At 47.3% G+C, this 19,086-nt stretch overlaps 1 protein-coding gene across 4 annotated transcripts in view; it reads left to right on the top strand.

Annotated features, from left to right (window-relative positions):
• Nucleotides 1-369: 369 nt before the first annotated feature.
• The window catches only part of DNAI1 (dynein axonemal intermediate chain 1), a 149,934-nt gene continuing 131,217 nt past the window's right edge, over nucleotides 370-19,086 (top strand). For 2 of the 4 annotated variants that reach the window (XR_012679256.1, XM_075187178.1), the window contains exons 1-6: nucleotides 370-458; nucleotides 1,874-1,959; nucleotides 6,246-6,314; nucleotides 7,617-7,715; nucleotides 8,359-8,439; nucleotides 8,825-8,951. Coding sequence is in view for 3 of the 4 variants with exons in the window: in XM_075187178.1 (XP_075043279.1) it covers nucleotides 1,939-1,959; nucleotides 6,246-6,314; nucleotides 7,617-7,715; nucleotides 8,359-8,439; nucleotides 8,825-8,951 (397 nt within the window). In the remaining variant the exon portion in view is untranslated. Of the gene's footprint in view, nucleotides 459-1,705; nucleotides 1,780-1,873; nucleotides 1,960-6,245; nucleotides 6,315-7,616; nucleotides 7,716-8,358; nucleotides 8,440-8,824; nucleotides 8,952-19,086 lie in introns of those variants that run through there. The other 2 variants (XM_075187196.1, XM_075187188.1) reach the window with 2 other exon arrangements.

Here is a 19,086-nt window from a genome sequence, read left to right as displayed (position 1 = left end):
CATGTCACTGTATATATCACATATAGATAGGGGATATAGTCATGTCACTGTATATATCACATATAGATAGGGGATATAGTCATGTGACTGTATATATCACATATAGATAGGGGATATAGTCATGTGACTGTATATATCACATATAGATAGGGGATATAGTCATGTCACTGTATATATCACATATAGATATGGGATATAGTCATGTCACTGTATATATCACATCTAGGTATATACATTCCTGGATCTACAAAGTCTTGGTCACAAATCCGCCCATTGACGCGGTCACCAGGGTAACCGATTTCTGACCAATGGTGTCTCTCATATCTCAGCACGTGACTTGCGCTCACAGGGCACACCCCGTCCCTCAGTTACGCGCACAGAGCAACTGACAACCGCGAGCTCCCTGTATCCTAGCAACCATATGTCAACTTCCGGTTACAGGTCAGCGCGTGCGCCAGGTACATATACCTCTATTCATACATATCATATTATTATATATGTATCACCTCATATACTGTGTGTAATGTATATATTATATATGTATCACCTCATACACTGTGTGTAATGGATATATTATATATGTATCACCTCATATACTGTGTGTAATGTATATATTATATATGTATCACCTCATACACTGTGTGTAATGTATATATTATATATGTATCACCTCATATACTGTGTGTAATGTATATATTATATATGTATCACCTCATATACTGTGTGCAATGTATATATTATATATGTATCACCTCATACACTGTGTGTAATGTATATATTATATATGTATCACCTCATACACTGTGTGTAATGTATATATTATATATGTATCACCTCATACACTGTGTGTAATGGATATATTATATATGTATCGCCTCATACACTGTGTGTAATGGATATATTATATATGTATCACCTCATACACTGTGTGTAATGTATATATTATATATGTATCACCTCATATACTGTGTGTAATGTATATATTATATATGTATCACCTCATATACTGTGTGAAATGTATATATTATATATGTATCACCTCATACACTGTGTGTAATGTATATATTATATATGTATCACCTCATATACTGTGTGCAATGTATATATTATATATGTATCACCTCATACACTGTGTGTAATGTATATATTATATATGTATCACCTCATACACTGTGTGTAATGGAAATATTATATATGTATCACCTCATACACTGTGTGTAATGGATATATTATATATGTATCACCTCATACACTGTGTGTAATGTATATATTATATAATTATCACCTCATATACTGTGTACAATGTATATATTATATATGTATCACCCCATATATTGTGTGAAATGTATATATTATATATGTATCACCCCATATACTGTGTGTAATGGATGTATTATATATGTATCACCTCATACACTGTGTGTAATGTATATATTATATATGTATCACCTCATACACTGTGTGTAATGTATATATTATATATGTATCACCTCATACACTGTGTGTAATGTATATATTATATATGTATCACCTCATACACTGTGTGTAATGTATATATTATATATGTATCACCTCATACACTGTGTGTAATGGATGTATTATATATGTGTCATCCCCATATACTGTGTGTAATGGATGTATGATATATGTATTACCTCATATAATATGGTGACATTGCCTAATGAAGGTATCTGCTTTATTCCAGCCTTATACTTCATTATTGTTTAATGAAATACATGCTGATCGGGGACAGATGTTGAAACGAGGGTGCACTCCTCAGTATATGGTTACTTTGTGATTGCTATGAGTTTGAGTCTGTCTAATTTTCCTTTTATTCTTTATAATTCATGCTAAGCAGTTTCTTTCTCTTTAGATTTTGACAGTATCAAAGCATCACGAACATCATAAACAGGGACTTCTGCTGTGACTGGTTAGAGCATGCCTCACAGAGCGAAACAGGTAATGGTCGACTCCTTCACTGATGACTAGGCGAGGAAATCTATCCCCTTACTGTCCCTTTGTACTTTATGGCCAGGCTTTTTCTACAGGGGAATATATGATGCAATAAGAACACACATGTAGAATCTTAACCATTCACTGTGCACATACAAATGCACCTTCACTGGTACACATTTGAAACCACAATGATACACATGGAAAACTAGGACACTAATAAACATATACAATCCGCTCTAGAACCACTGTGAGTCAACTGTACATGATATATATATATATATATACTGATTAGCCACAACATTATAACCACCTGCCTAATATTGTGTATGTCCCCCTCGTGCCGCCAAAACAGCTCTGACCTGTCAAGGCATGGACTTCACAAGACCTCTGAAGGTGTGGTATCTGGCACCACGTTAGCAGCAGGTCCTTTAAGTCCTGTAAGTTGCGAGGTGGGGCCTCCATGGCTCGGACTTGTGTTTCCAGCACATCCCACAGATGCTCAATCGGATGAGATCTGGAGAATTGGAGGCCAAGTCAACACCTTGATCTCTTTGTCATGTTCCTCACACCAATCCTGAGCAATTTTTATAGTGTGGCATTGGACCAAACTTGGCTCACCTCCTCTGACACTTCACCCCCTTCAGCTCTCCTACGCGTACTGTCCCTCAGCCATACCCCCAGACCTGGAAACAGACAAGGTGGTGGAGTAGGCATTCTACTTTCTCCTGTCATATCCTCTGAACCCTCCCACTCATTCTCTTTCTTTCAAATCCACACTTCCCATCTATTTCATCCTCTCCACCTTCATGTCATTTTTTGTCCCCCAAATCTAGTTTCCTAATTCTTTAACAACTTTGTGGCCTGGCTCACTTATTTCCTATCCTGTGACCTGCCTACTCTCATACTAGGTGAGTTCAACACTGATAACCCCACTGTCTTTTCTTCCACTAAACTTCTTTCACTTACTTCCTCCTTTGCTCTCTCCCAATGGACCTCATCTCCCACCCACTGTAATGGACACTCCCTTGACCTTGTCTTCTCCCGCTACTGCTCCATCTCTAGTTTCTCGGATTTAGCCTTCCCACTCTCCGACCACAACTTCCTTTTCTTCAGCCTCATCTTGCCTCATACCCTTCCCCCTGCACTCAAATCCACACGTACACAACAAATCCTAAATACTCTTAACCAAATCCGATTCTCATTTTCACTAAAACAGCTATTTTCTCCAATGACTGCATTGTCCTGTTCTAATCAGGCTGCCTCTTTCTATAACAAAACACTCACTTCAGCCCTAGACAATGCTCCAGTTACTACATACAGTCTCTGACGATCCAAATCCCAACCATGGCACAACAAACAGACCCGCTACATGCAAAAGTGCTCCTGCAATGCAGCGCGCCACTGGAAAAAATCTCGTTCCTATCCCGATTTCCGAACTATAAATTCATCCTTTCATCTTACAGCACTGCCCTTTCAGTTGCCAAACAAACATTCTTCAAATCTCTAATATCCATCCAGTCTTCTAACCCATGTCACATCTTTGCCACCATCAACTCACTTCTCTGCCCTCCTGCACCTCCTCCCCCTTCCTCCCTCACAGCTCATGATTTTGCCACCTACATCAAAAACAAAATCCTTGTGACAAATTCCACACACTCCACCTACTGTATCCACCTCCACCTACACTCCCCAATCCACCCGTAATTCATTCTTTCCAGTTCTCCAGTAACTGAAGACAAAGTTTCTGCACTCATCTCATGATCTTACCCTACAACCTGCCCCTCGACCCTATTCCCTCCCAACTTCTCCGCTCCCTCTCCTGCACTGCATGCCCACCGCTAGCTCATCTTTTCAATCTGTCTCTCTCCACTGGCACATTTCCATCCTCCTTTTAAACATGCACTCATCTCACCAATTCTAAAGAAACCATCTCTCGATCCAGCTTCTCTCTCGAACTTCCGCCCGATTTCTCTCCTACGCTTTGCCCCGAAACTACTTGAGCGATTAGTGTACAACCGCCTATCTCACTTTCTCTCCTCTCATTCCATTCTCGACGCTCTTTAATCAGGCTTCCGCCCCCAACGTTCCTCTGAAACTGCTTCACAAAAGTGATCAATGACCTACTTATTGCAAAGTCTAAGGGTCATTTCTCCGTACTCATTCTCCTGGACCTCTCTGCTGCTTTTGACATTGTTGATCACCCTCTTCTCCTACACACCCTTCACTCCACTGACCACAGTTCTTTTCTGGTTCACTTCCTACCTATTGAACCGCTCCTTTAGTGTTTGTTTCTACCTCTGGCACATCCTCCCCTCCACTCCCACTATCTGTTGGGGTCCCACAAAGCTCAGATCTTGGTCCTTTACGTTTTTCATTGTACACCTCTTCTCTTGGGGCACTAATTCGCTGATTATGCCTCCAATACCACCTCTACGCTGATAACACCCAAATTTCTATCTCTTCCCCTGACCTCTCCCCTTCTGTACTATCTCATGTAACAAACTGTCTTTCTGCTATCTCCACATGGATGTCCCAACGCTACCTCAAGCTCAACATGTCCAAAACAGAGCTTAACTTCCCTCCTGCAGGAGTCACCACCTGCCCTCAAATCTCCCAATAACACAACAATTTCCTCAGTCTCCCAAGCTCGCTGCTTTGGTGTCACACTTTCTTTTCTTACTCAACATGCCACCAAAATACTTATCCATTCTCTCATCATCTCCCGTCTTGACTACTGCAACCTCCTGCTATCTGGCATTCCTGACACCCATATATCCACACATCAATCCATCCTAAATGCCACTGCAAGACTGATCCTCCTCTCTCACCGCTCCACATCTGCTGCTGCACCTCTCTGCAAATACCTATACTGGCTCTCTGTGTCCTCAAGAACCAAATTTAAACTACTTACCTTACCTACAAAGCCCTCAACAACAACACCCCTTCATACATCTCAAATCCCATATCAAAATTCTCTCCTTCTCCCCCTTTTTAGATCTATCACTGACCTGTGCCATGTCTCGTCTCTGTAATAGTCCTGCCTACAAGACTTCTCCCCTGCTGCTCCCCACTTATAGAAATCCCTACCACGACTTTCCCCCAGCCTTCAAATCTTTAGACGTCTCTGAAAACCCATTGTTTTTTTTTGTTTTGTAATTTCTTTCCCCAATCTCCACTCTGAGCCACACTCGCTCCTCTTGTTTCAGCTGTGCCCTCTTCCACTTAGACTGTAAGCTGTCTAATGAGCAGGGTCCTCCATACCCTTTGTTTTCATGCACTGTGGCGCATTACAAATATATGATGATTATAATATAATAACAATAAAAACTGACTGTTCACTTGCTGCCTAATACATCCCATCCGTTGACAGGTACCATTGTAACGAGATAATCAATGTTATTCACTTGACTTGTCAGTGGTTTTAATATTATGGGTGATCGGTGTATAATCTGTGTCCAATGTTTATCTCTGCTGGTGTGACACTAACCTTACCTTCTGTTACTATATCTATACACATGGAAAATGTTTTATTAATGTGAATCTCTGTGCACGTGTCCTTTTACGTTCAATCCAAGAAGTTGTATTCCTTTATTGTCATTATGAGAATACATGTTCCGTTACTTCTTCTAAGACAACAGACATTCTGTTGCTGTCAATTCTATAATAAGCGTTCTGATGCCGAACCTGTGGTGAAGCCTGTTGCGTTGCCGCGCCTTTTAGGGAATCGTGCTGCGTTGCCGCGCCTTTTAGGGAATCGTGCTGCGTTGCCGCGCCTTTTAGAGAATCGCGCTGCGTTGCTGCGCCTTTTAGGGAATCGCGCTGCGTTGCTGTGCCTTTTAGAGAATCGCGCTGCGTTGCTGCGCCTTTTAGGGAATCGCGCTGCGTTGCTGCACCTTTTAGGGAATCGCGCTGCGTTGCCGCGCCTTTTAGGGAATCGCGCTGCATTGCCACGCCAATTTGCGTGTAACGCAAACCTTACTTTCTTTCACTGTGTCTATAGGAAACAACGCTTATCTCTGCTGGCATAACACTAACCTCACCTTACCTTCTGTTACTGTGTCTATACTGGAATATGTTCTATTAATGCCTCTGGGGAATCACTGTCTGTAAGAGAAGATGTGTTCCTTTTCCATCTATATATGAACCTGTGTTCCGCCACCGACTGCTTCTGTTTCTTTACTGACTTTGTGACTGAGAATCTGTGTTGCTGTGTATGTGTGAACACGCGTGTCCGTGCTGTGAAAGACTGCGTGTTCCGTTAATCGTCTTCCAATGTTCTGTATTTCCAGAGTGTTGCTCCAGTTCCGGCTCAAAAGCAAAATGTTCTGAAACAGACGAAGTCCGTTTCCCGGAGGAGGGTGAGAAGATTTGTGTAGACCTAATGTTACTCTTCTGTGGTCATACGCTATCATTGATGGGATACTGCACGTCCTGCTGTAATTGATATGGGTATTACACGTCACCAGCATGTCCTGTGATCAGGATACAGCCGTCTGCTTTTATATAGGTTAAACCAAACAGAGAGAGCGATACGTAGCATAAATAATGTAAAAAATTTGATGATATAGTCTGATGAATATGGCAGAAACCAGCTAATTATAACATGATTTATTCATAGTATAAGTGTAAAATCCTCATTACAGAATAATATAAACACAGGACTAGAACTGTAGTTTGTGGGGAACTAAACCAGATGAACCAACCACTTAATGTCTCCTGTGAGATCAGAGGAGATCTCCTACTTACACTCAGTGGGTAATTACTACTCAGAGAAAAGGGTAAATGAGACCAATAAAACAGTTTGTTGGTAACTCACTGCTGAATAAGGTGCTCCGTAGTAATCCAAGGGTCAGTAATAATGAATATAGAGGAGGCGAGTGCAGCTCACCTCACTCTCCGCTTATTCCATCCTATAAGCAGCCATGAAACAAGTGGCTCACCCCGCCAAGATGGATGATTGAGCCGCAGTGTCCTGCTCCACCCTCTGCCGATGGTTCCTTAGTAAGCTGCAATGTGTATTCAGATGTTATAATCACTGCTATTGCGTTATGTCTACTTAGAGTATAAGACGTACTGCTGAAATACATAATTACAGCAGAAGACTGAAAACTAGTTCAATATCCAGCTGTTTGTGTGCAGGTTTATTTATTGTTCCTTCCATCTCCCTTCAGTACTCGCTATACACATGTGTGCATGTGCCATGGAGGATGTGCTCGGGGAGCTTCATATAACCTCATAGTGAATATTCTCCTATTACAGCCAGCATGGGGTGACCCGGCCAGTTCCTCTGGGATTTTACAGGAATAAAAAATGTTCTAAGATCCTCATTTGGGTTTCCAAACAAACAGCATGGTCCCTGTTGTACTTGTCACTTTATTCTATAGTTACTCAATTAACCCTCACAGTGTCGGTACCACCTTCTCATTGACATATAAAGCATCCGTTCTGCTGGAGTTCTAGATGCAGCAATGTGGTTCTATATTCTGCATAATCTAGAACCACCAACAGTGCTGCTCAGAGCTCACAGTGAAGGCGCTGATCCATGTAACTGCTGGTATCCAGGATCTACCTCCATAACCAGAGCGGCTGAGGACACTCGGTCTGTTCTGGCTGCATAGTCCCATGTCTGTCCCTCTATTACTGATCTCTGCATCTCTTAGGATGAAGATGACTCCACGGACATGGGGGACGGAGCGGATGAATGGACACAGGCCAAGACCCTGGTTAAGCCACCAGATCAGCTAGAATTAACGGAGGCTGTGAGTATTACTATATAGCTCTCATCTCAGCTACACCAAGGCTGGATATTAAACACTGTCAGGGACCAGGTATTCATCTGTAGTGATCTCTGTACTATAAATCTGCTAAATCCAATTATTATTATTATTAACTTTATGGATATGTAAATGCCACAGAGATAATGCTCTGGTGAGAATACAATGCATGACCCCAGAACTATGGGACAGCAATGCTAGCCACTGTGCCACCCTGCCTATAGAGAGAGAGGCAAATTAGTTCTCTCAAACTAATAACAGTATGTGCCATGATTGATGGAAATAATTCTATGTTTTGCATCTGCAATGATGGATCAAGGATGGGGGTGTCCTGTGACTGCCAACCCCCCTCCCCCTTCCTCATTCCCAGCAGTATCCTCACACGGTGATAAATACAGGGAATATAAGATACTTTATACTATGTAGCATGAATACAAAGCCATCATAGGTACAATGCAACTTTCCCCTGTGCGCAGTCCCACATTTACTGTTATTCTGTTAATAAACAGAGCAGATGGGTTCTGTGAATTATTCAGTATTCTCCGCAGGAAGCGAGCACAGTACAAGGTTTCTAGAACGGTTCTGGAACCACTGAATCTGATATCTTATTTTTTGTTTGTGTTGAAAGGAATTGAAAGAAGAATTTACTCGTATTCTGACTGCAAATAACCCTCACGCTCCCCAGAACATTGTGAGATACAGCTTCAAAGTGAGTACACATATGTGTCATATATACATATCTAGATGTTATTCTGAGTGTGAGCAGTAATAATCCAGAACACTGCCCAATGCAGCTACACAGTGAGAGCGGAGCTGTGGTTGGCGGGAGGGAGATAATAATTGTATGGGGGGCTCTAGATATGGTCCAACATATAGCTTGATAATGATGGCTGGTAATCCAGGAGATCTTCTTTATGCCTGAGTGGCAAAGCACCAAGACTCGGTGAGTGGCAGTAGATTAGTGGAGTGTGAGCTCTGTAGCTTGGCCTGGGGACCTGTCATGTCTTCCCATAGAGTCTGACGGTTTGGGGGCAGGAGCGCTGTGTTTGGATCATTCTTCGTTCTCCTCACTCTGGATATGTGACTTTGTATAGGAGCGATCTTACAAACCCATCAATATTGTGGACCAGCTGGCTGTGCACTTCTCCATGGATGGGAACATGTTACATAAGGACTCGGATGAGGCTCGGAGACAGAGGGCGAGGATGGGAGTCACGGAAGGTGAGTACATGACTTGTATTACTGTGTGACCGCTCCTGGTCAGACTCCAGGTATCATATATCAATCTGCGGTAATGGGCTGACATTGGGGGGAGGGGGTTGTAATGCTGAAAGGTATGAATTGTCCTTTAATAGACCTGTGGTTTCCCCTCACCCCTGGCACATCTACACATCACCCTCATCCAGTCTATAGGGGTGCTCCTCATCCCTGGTAATCACTGGCATGTTCTACCTGACTGTCCCCCAGTCTATAGGGTGTTCCTCATCCCTGGTAATCACTGGCATGTTCTACCTGACTGTCCCCCAGTCTATAGGGGTGCTGCCCATCCCTGGTAATTACTGACATGTTCTACCTGACTGTCCCCCAGTCTATAGGGGTGCTCCTCATCCCTGGTAATCACTGGCATGTTCTACCTGACTGTCCCCCAGTCTATAGGGGTGCTCCCCATCCCTGGTAATTACTGACATGTTCTACCTGACTGTCCCCCAGTCTATAGGGGTGCTCCCCATCCTTGGTAATCACTGACATGTTCTACCTGACTGTCCCCCAGTCTATAGGGGTGCTGCCCATCCCTGGTAATTACTGACATGTTCTACCTGACTGTCCCCCAGTCTATAGGGGTGCTCCTCATCCCTGGTAATCACTGGCATGTTCTACCTGACTGTCCCCCAGTCTATAGGGGTGCTGCCCATCCCTGGTAATCACTGGCATGTTCTACCTGACTGTCCCCCAGTCTATAGGGTGCTCCTCATCCCTGGTAATCACTGGCATGTTCTACCTGACTGTCCCCCAGTCTATAGGGGTGCTCCTCATCCCTGGTAATCACTGGCATGTTCTACCTGACTGTCCCCCAGTCTATAGGGGTGCTCCCCATCCCTGGTAATTACTGACATGTTCTACCTGACTGTCCCCCAGTCTATAGGGTGCTCCTCATCCCTGGTAATCACTGGCATGTTCTACCTCACTGATCCCCCAGTCTATAGGGGTGCTCCTCATCCCTGGTAATCACTGGCATGTTCTACCTGACTGTCCCCCAGTCTATAGGGGTGCTGCCCATCCCTGGTAATCACTGACATGTTCTACCTCACTGATCCCCAGTCTATAGGGTGTTCCTCATCCCTGGTAATCACTGGCATGTTCTACCTGACTGTCCCCCAGTCTATAGGGGTGCTCCTCATCCCTGGTAATCACTGGCATGTTCTACCTGACTGTCCCCCAGTCTATAGGGGTGCTGCCCATCCCTGGTAATCACTGACATGTTCTACCTGACTGTCCCCCAGTCTATAGGGTGCTCCTCATCCCTGGTAATCACTGGCATGTTCTACCTCACTGATCCCCCAGTCTATAGGGGTGCTCCTCATCCCTGGTAATCACTGGCATGTTCTACCTGACTGTCCCCCAGTCTATAGGGGTGCTCCCCATCCCTGGTAATTACTGACATGTTCTACCTGACTGTCCCCCAGTCTATAGGGTGCTCCTCATCCCTGGTAATCACTGGCATGTTCTACCTCACTGATCCCCCAGTCTATAGGGGTGCTCCTCATCCCTGGTAATCACTGGCATGTTCTACCTGACTGTCCCCCAGTCTATAGGGGTGCTCCCCATCCCTGGTAATTACTGACATGTTCTACCTGACTGTCCCCCAGTCTATAGGGGTGCTCCCCATCCCTGGTAATTACTGACATGTTCTACCTGACTGTCCCCCAGTCTATAGGGGTGCTCCCCATCCCTGGTAATTACTGACATGTTCTACCTGACTGTCCCCCAGTCTATAGGGGTGCTCCCCATCCCTGGTAATCACTGACATGTTCTACCTGACTGTCCCCCAGTCTATAGGGGTGCTCCCCATCCCTGGTAATCACTGGCATGTTCTACCTGACTGTCCCCCAGTCTATAGAGGTGCTCCTCATCCCTGGTAATCACTGGCATGTTCTACCTGACTGTCCCCCAGTCTATAGGGGTGCTCCTCATCCCTGGTAATCACTGGCATGTTCTACCTGACTGTCCCCCAGTCTATAGAGGTGCTCCCCATCCCTGGTAATCACTGGCATGTTCTACCTGACTGTCCCCCAGTCTATAGGGGTGCTCCCCATCCCTGGTAATCACTGACATGTTCTACCTGACTGTCCCCCAGTCTATAGGGGTGCTCCTCATCCCTGGTAATCACTGGCATGTTCTACCTGACTGTCCCCCAGTCTATAGGGTGTTCCTCATCCCTGGTAATCACTGGCATGTTCTACCTGACTGTCCCCCAGTCTATAGGGGTGCTCCCCATCCCTGGTAATCACTGGCATGTTCTACCTGACTGTCCCCCAGTCTATAGGGGTGCTCCCCATCCCTGGTAATCACTGGCATGTTCTACCTGACTGTCCCCCAGTCTATAGGGGTGCTCCTCATCCCTGGTAATCACTGGCATGTTCTACCTGACTGTCCCCCAGTCTATAGGGGTGCTCCTCATCCCTGGTAATCACTGGCATGTTCTACCTGACTGTCCCCCAGTCTATAGGGGTGCTCCTCATCCCTGGTAATCACTGGCATGTTCTACCTGACTGTCCCCCAGTCTATAGGGTGTTCCTCATCCCTGGTAATCACTGACATGTTCTACCTGACTGTCCCCCAGTCTATAGGGGTGCTCCTCATCCCTGGTAATCACTGGCATGTTCTACCTGACTGTCCCCCAGTCTATAGAGGTGCTCCCCATCCCTGGTAATCACTGGCATGTTCTACCTGACTGTCCCCCAGTCTATAGGGTGTTCCTCATCCCTGGTAATCACTGACATGTTCTACCTGACTGTCCCCCAGTCTATAGGGTGCTCCCCATCCCTGGTAATTACTGGCATGTTCTACCTGACTGTCCCCCAGTCTATAGGGTGTTCCTCATCCCTGGTAATCACTGGCATGTTCTACCTGACTGTCCCCCAGTCTATAGAGGTGCTCCCCATCCCTGGTAATCACTGGCATGTTCTACCTGACTGTCCCCCAGTCTATAGGGGTGCTCCTCATCCCTGGTAATCACTGACATGTTCTACCTGACTGTCCCCCAGTCTATAGGGGTGCTGCCCATCCCTGGTAATCACTGACATGTTCTACCTGACTGTCCCCCAGTCTATAGGGTGCTCCTCATCCCTGGTAATCACTGGCATGTTCTACCTGACTGTCCCCCAGTCTATAGGGGTGCTGCCCATCCCTGGTAATCACTGACATGTTCTACCTGACTGTCCCCCAGTCTATAGGGTGCTCCTCATCCCTGGTAATCACTGACATGTTCTACCTGACTGTCCCCCAGTCTATAGGGGTGCTGCCCATCCCTGGTAATCACTGACATGTTCTACCTGACTGTCCCCCAGTCTATAGGGGTGCTCCTCATCCCTGGTAATCACTGGCATGTTCTACCTGACTGTCCCCCAGTCTATAGGGGTGCTCCTCATCCCTGGTAATCACTGGCATGTTCTACCTGACTGTCCCCCAGTCTATAGAGGTGCTCCCCATCCCTGGTAATCACTGGCATGTTCTACCTCACTGATCCCCCAGTCTACAGGGGTGCTGCCCATCCCTGGTAATCACTGACATGTTCTACCTGACTGTCCCCCAGTCTATAGGGTGCTCCTCATCCCTGGTAATCACTGGCATGTTCTACCTGACTGTCCCCCAGTCTATAGGGGTGCTGCCCATCCCTGGTAATCACTGACATGTTCTACCTGACTGTCCCCCAGTCTATAGGGTGCTCCTCATCCCTGGTAATCACTGACATGTTCTACCTGACTGTCCCCCAGTCTATAGGGGTGCTGCCCATCCCTGGTAATCACTGACATGTTCTACCTGACTGTCCCCCAGTCTATAGGGGTGCTCCCCATCCCTGGTAATCACTGACATGTTCTACCTGACTGTCCCCCAGTCTATAGAGGTGCTCCCCATCCCTGGTAATCACTGACATGTTCTACCTGACTGTCCCCCAGTCTATAGAGGTGCTCCCCATCCCTGGTAATCACTGGCATGTTCTACCTGACTGTCCCCCAGTCTATAGGGTGTTCCTCATCCCTGGTAATTACTGACATGTTCTACCTGACTGTCCCCCAGTCTATAGGGGTGCTCCTCATCCCTGGTAATCACTGACATGTTCTACCTGACTGTCCCCCAGTCTATAGGGTGTTCCTCATCCCTGGTAATTACTGACATGTTCTACCTGACTGTCCCCCAGTCTATAGGGTGTTCCTCATCCCTGGTAATCACTGGCATGTTCTACCTGACTGTCCCCCAGTCTATAGGGGTGCTCCTCATCCCTGGTAATCACTGACATGTTCTACCTGACTGTCCCCCAGTCTATAGGGGTGCTCCTCATCCCTGGTAATCACTGACATGTTCTACCTGACTGTCCCCCAGTCTATAGAGGTGCTCCTCATCCCTGGTAATCACTGGCATGTTCTACCTGACTGTCCCCCAGTCTATAGAGGTGCTCCCCATCCCTGGTAATCACTGGCATGTTCTACCTGACTGTCCCCCAGTCTATAGGGTGCTCCCCATCCCTGGTAATCACTGGCATGTTCTACCTGACTGTCCCCCAGTCTATAGGGTGCTCCTCATCCCTGGTAATCACTGGCATGTTCTACCTGACTGTCCCCCAGTCTATAGGGTGCTCCTCATCCCTGGTAATCACTGGCATGTTCTACCTCACTGATCCCCCAGTCTATAGGGGTGCTCCTCATCCCTGGTAATCACTGGCATGTTCTACCTGACTGTCCCCCAGTCTATAGGGTGTTCCTCATCCCTGGTAATTACTGACATGTTCTACCTGACTGTCCCCCAGTCTATAGGGGTGCTCCTCATCCCTGGTAATCACTGACATGTTCTACCTGACTGTCCCCCAGTCTATAGGGTGTTCCTCATCCCTGGTAATTACTGACATGTTCTACCTGACTGTCCCCCAGTCTATAGGGTGTTCCTCATCCCTGGTAATCACTGGCATGTTCTACCTGACTGTCCCCCAGTCTATAGGGGTGCTCCTCATCCCTGGTAATCACTGACATGTTCTACCTGACTGTCCCCCAGTCTATAGGGGTGCTCCTCATCCCTGGTAATCACTGACATGTTCTACCTGACTGTCCCCCAGTCTATAGGGTGCTCCTCATCCCTGGTAATCACTGGCATGTTCTACCTCACTGATCCCCCAGTCTATAGGGGTGCTCCTCATCCCTGGTAATCACTGGCATGTTCTACCTGACTGTCCCCCAGTCTATAGGGGTGCTCCCCATCCCTGGTAATCACTGGCATGTTCTACCTGACTGTCCCCCAGTCTATAGGGTGCTCCCCATCCCTGGTAATCACTGGCATGTTCTACCTGACTGTCCCCCAGTCTATAGGGGTGCTCCTCATCCCTGGTAATCACTGGCATGTTCTACCTGACTGTCCCCCAGTCTATAGAGGTGCTCCTCATCCCTGGTAATCACTGACATGTTCTACCTGACTGTCCCCCAGTCTATAGGGTGCTCCCCATCCCTGGTAATCACTGACATGTTCTACCTGACTGTCCCCCAGTCTATAGGGGTGCTCCCCATCCCTGGTAATCACTGGCATGTTCTACCTGACTGTCCCCCAGTCTATAGGGTGCTCCTCATCCCTGGTAATCACTGACATGTTCTACCTGACTGTCCCCCAGTCTATAGGGTGTTCCTCATCCCTGGTAATCACTGACATGTTCTACCTGACTGTCCCCCAGTCTATAGGGGTGCTCCTCATCCCTGGTAATCACTGGCATGTTCTACCTGACTGTCCCCCAGTCTATAGGGGTGCTCCCCATCCCTGGTAATCACTGACATGTTCTACCTGACTGTCCCCCAGTCTATAGGGTGCTCCCCATCCCTGGTAATCACTGGCATGTTCTACCTGACTGTCCCCCAGTCTATAGAGGTGCTCCTCATCCCTGGTAATCACTGGCATGTTCTACCTGACTGTCCCCCAGTCTATAGAGGTGCTCCTCATCCCTGGTAATCACTGGCATGTTCTACCTGACTGTCCCCCAGTCTATAGGGGTGCTCCCCATCCCTGGTAATCACTGACATGTTCTACCTGACTGTCCCCCAGTCTATAGGGTGCTCCCCATCCCTGGTAATCACTGGCATGTTCTACCTGACTGTCCCCCAGTCTATAGAGGTGCTCCTCATCCCTGGTAATCACTGGCATGTTCTACCTGACTGTCCCCCAGTCTATAGAGGTGCTCCTCATCCCTGGTAATCACTGACATGTTCTACCTGACTGTCCCCCAGTCTATAGGGGTGCTCCCCATCCCTGGTAATCACTGACATGTTCTACCTGACTGTCCCCCAGTCTATAGGGGTGCTCCTCATCCCTGGTAATCACTGACATGTTCTACCTGACTGTACCCCAGTCTATAGGGGTGCTGCCCATCCCTGGTAATCACTGGCATGTTCTACCTGACTGTCCCCCAGTCTATAGGGTGTTCCTCATCCCTGGTAATTACTGACATGTTCTACCTGACTGTCCCCCAGTCTATAGGGGTGCTCCTCATCCCTGGTAATCACTGACATGTTCTACCTGACTGTCCCCCAGTCTATAGGGTGTTCCTCATCCCTGGTAATTACTGACATGTTCTACCTGACTGTCCCCCAGTCTATAGGGTGTTCCTCATCCCTGGTAATCACTGGCATGTTCTACCTGACTGTCCCCCAGTCTATAGGGGTGCTCCTCATCCCTGGTAATCACTGACATGTTCTACCTGACTGTCCCCCAGTCTATAGGGGTGCTCCTCATCCCTGGTAATCACTGACATGTTCTACCTGACTGTCCCCCAGTCTATAGGGTGCTCCTCATCCCTGGTAATCACTGGCATGTTCTACCTCACTGATCCCCCAGTCTATAGGGGTGCTCCTCATCCCTGGTAATCACTGGCATGTTCTACCTGACTGTCCCCCAGTCTATAGGGGTGCTCCCCATCCCTGGTAATCACTGGCATGTTCTACCTGACTGTCCCCCAGTCTATAGGGTGCTCCCCATCCCTGGTAATCACTGGCATGTTCTACCTGACTGTCCCCCAGTCTATAGGGGTGCTCCTCATCCCTGGTAATCACTGGCATGTTCTACCTGACTGTCCCCCAGTCTATAGAGGTGCTCCTCATCCCTGGTAATCACTGACATGTTCTACCTGACTGTCCCCCAGTCTATAGGGTGCTCCCCATCCCTGGTAATCACTGACATGTTCTACCTGACTGTCCCCCAGTCTATAGGGGTGCTCCCCATCCCTGGTAATCACTGGCATGTTCTACCTGACTGTCCCCCAGTCTATAGGGTGCTCCTCATCCCTGGTAATCACTGACATGTTCTACCTGACTGTCCCCCAGTCTATAGGGTGTTCCTCATCCCTGGTAATCACTGACATGTTCTACCTGACTGTCCCCCAGTCTATAGGGGTGCTCCTCATCCCTGGTAATCACTGGCATGTTCTACCTGACTGTCCCCCAGTCTATAGGGGTGCTCCCCATCCCTGGTAATCACTGACATGTTCTACCTGACTGTCCCCCAGTCTATAGGGTGCTCCCCATCCCTGGTAATCACTGGCATGTTCTACCTGACTGTCCCCCAGTCTATAGAGGTGCTCCTCATCCCTGGTAATCACTGGCATGTTCTACCTGACTGTCCCCCAGTCTATAGAGGTGCTCCTCATCCCTGGTAATCACTGGCATGTTCTACCTGACTGTCCCCCAGTCTATAGGGGTGCTCCCCATCCCTGGTAATCACTGACATGTTCTACCTGACTGTCCCCCAGTCTATAGGGTGCTCCCCATCCCTGGTAATCACTGGCATGTTCTACCTGACTGTCCCCCAGTCTATAGAGGTGCTCCTCATCCCTGGTAATCACTGGCATGTTCTACCTGACTGTCCCCCAGTCTATAGGGGTGCTCCCCATCCCTGGTAATCACTGACATGTTCTACCTGACTGTCCCCCAGTCTATAGGGGTGCTCCTCATCCCTGGTAATCACTGGCATGTTCTACCTGACTGTCCCCCAGTCTATAGAGGTGCTCCCCATCCCTGGTAATCACTGACATGTTCTACCTGACTGTTCCCCAGTCTATAGGGGTGCTCCCCATCCCTGGTAATCACTGACATGTTCTACCTGACTGTCCCCCAGTCTATAGGGGTGCTCCTCATCCCTGGTAATCACTGACATGTTCTACCTGACTGTTCCCCAGTCTATAGGGGTGCTCCTCATCCCTGGTAATCACTGACATGTTCTACCTGACTGTTCCCCAGTCTATAGGGGTGCTCCCCATCCCTGGTAATCACTGACATGTTCTACCTGACTGTCCCCCAGTCTATAGGGGTGCTCCTCATCCCTGGTAATCACTGACATGTTCTACCTGACTGTTCCCCAGTCTATAGGGTGCTCCCCATCCCTGGTAATCACTGGCATGTTCTACCTGACTGTCCCCCAGTCTATAGAGGTGCTCCTCATCCCTGGTAATCACTGACATGTTCTACCTGACTGTCCCCCAGTCTATAGGGGTGCTCCTCATCCCTGGTAATCACTGACATGTTCTACCTGACTGTCCCCCAGTCTATAGGGGTGCTCCCCATCCCTGGTAATCACTGACATGTTCTACCTGACTGTCCCCCAGTCTATAGGGGTGCTCCTCATCCCTGGTAATCACTGGCATGTTCTACCTGACTGTCCCCCAGTCTATAGAGGTGCTCCCCATCCCTGGTAATCACTGACATGTTCTACCTGACTGTCCCCCAGTCTATAGAGGTGCTCCTCATCCCTGGTAATTACTGACATGTTCTACCTGACTGTCCCCCAGTCTATAGAGGTGCTCCCCATCCCTGGTAATCACTGACATGTTCTACCTGACTGTCCCCCAGTCTATAGGGGTGCTCCTCATCCCTGGTAATCACTGACATGTTCTACCTGACTGTCCCCCAGTCTATAGGGGTGCTCCCCATCCCTGGTAATCACTGACATGTTCTACCTGACTGTCCCCCAGTCTATAGGGGTGCTCCTCATCCCTGGTAATTACTGGCATGTTCTACCTGACTGTCCCCCAGTCTATAGGGGTGCTCCTCATCCCTGGTAATCACTGGCATGTTCTACCTGACTGTCCCCCAGTCTATAGGGGTGCTCCCCATCCCTGGTAATCACTGGCATGTTCTACCTGACTGTCCCCCAGTCTATAGGGTGCTCCTCATCCCTGGTAATCACTGGCATGTTCTACCTGACTGTCCCCCAGTCTATAGGGTGTTCCTCATCCCTGGTAATCACTGGCATGTTCTACCTGACTGTCCCCCAGTCTATAGGGTGCTCCCCATCCCTGGTAATCACTGACATGTTCTACCTGACTGTCCCCCAGTCTATAGGGTGTTCCTCATCCCTGGTAATCACTGACATGTTCTACCTGACTGTCCCCCAGTCTATAGGGTGCTCCTCATCCCTGGTAATCACTGACATGTTCTACCTGACTGTCCCCCAGTCTATAGGGTGTTCCCCATCCCTGGTAATCACTGGCATGTAGGTCACAGTAATTACAGCACATGTAAGTAGTCGTCAAAGCAGGATCTAGAAAGCAGTGATGTTTTATTAGCTCATGTAGTCCTAATAAGGACAGTTACACGTCAGTCTGTGGTACTAGTGATCTCCAGATGGTACAGATGGTATAATACAGTGTTGGCTAACTTGTGGCACTCCTGGTGTTGTGAAACTACAGTGTAAAAATCAGTACGTTTGCAATGATATAAATTGTGCTAATGATTTAAACATACTTCTACAATAAGCTATTAATAAGTGATCCAGCCACGTGACTTTTCTCGCTTTGGATAGTAATCGGTGCCTCCACCTGAATCTAATTCTGGGTGTGACGGTAATTTAGGAGGGGGTGACTCCCCCTCCCCTATATGGCTCCCTTCACTATAACATATCAGGCTGACAGAATGTATAAGATGATTACACAGTATCTATAATTTATAGTGTAGTAAAGTGAAAATTTCCTGTATTACAAAAAATAAATCTAATAGTCTGACACTCAGGATAACTGTTTCTAGTATACAAACAATAAAATACATTTGTAAACACTTACATATTCAATTAGTGATAAACCATTATCTGTTCTCTCATATATCTAACTCCTGTG

This window comes from Mixophyes fleayi, chromosome 1, assembly GCF_038048845.1.
Source record: "Mixophyes fleayi isolate aMixFle1 chromosome 1, aMixFle1.hap1, whole genome shotgun sequence".
Lineage (NCBI taxonomy): Eukaryota > Metazoa > Chordata > Amphibia > Anura > Limnodynastidae > Mixophyes > Mixophyes fleayi.
This window is presented reverse-complemented; position numbering and strand designations above follow the sequence as displayed.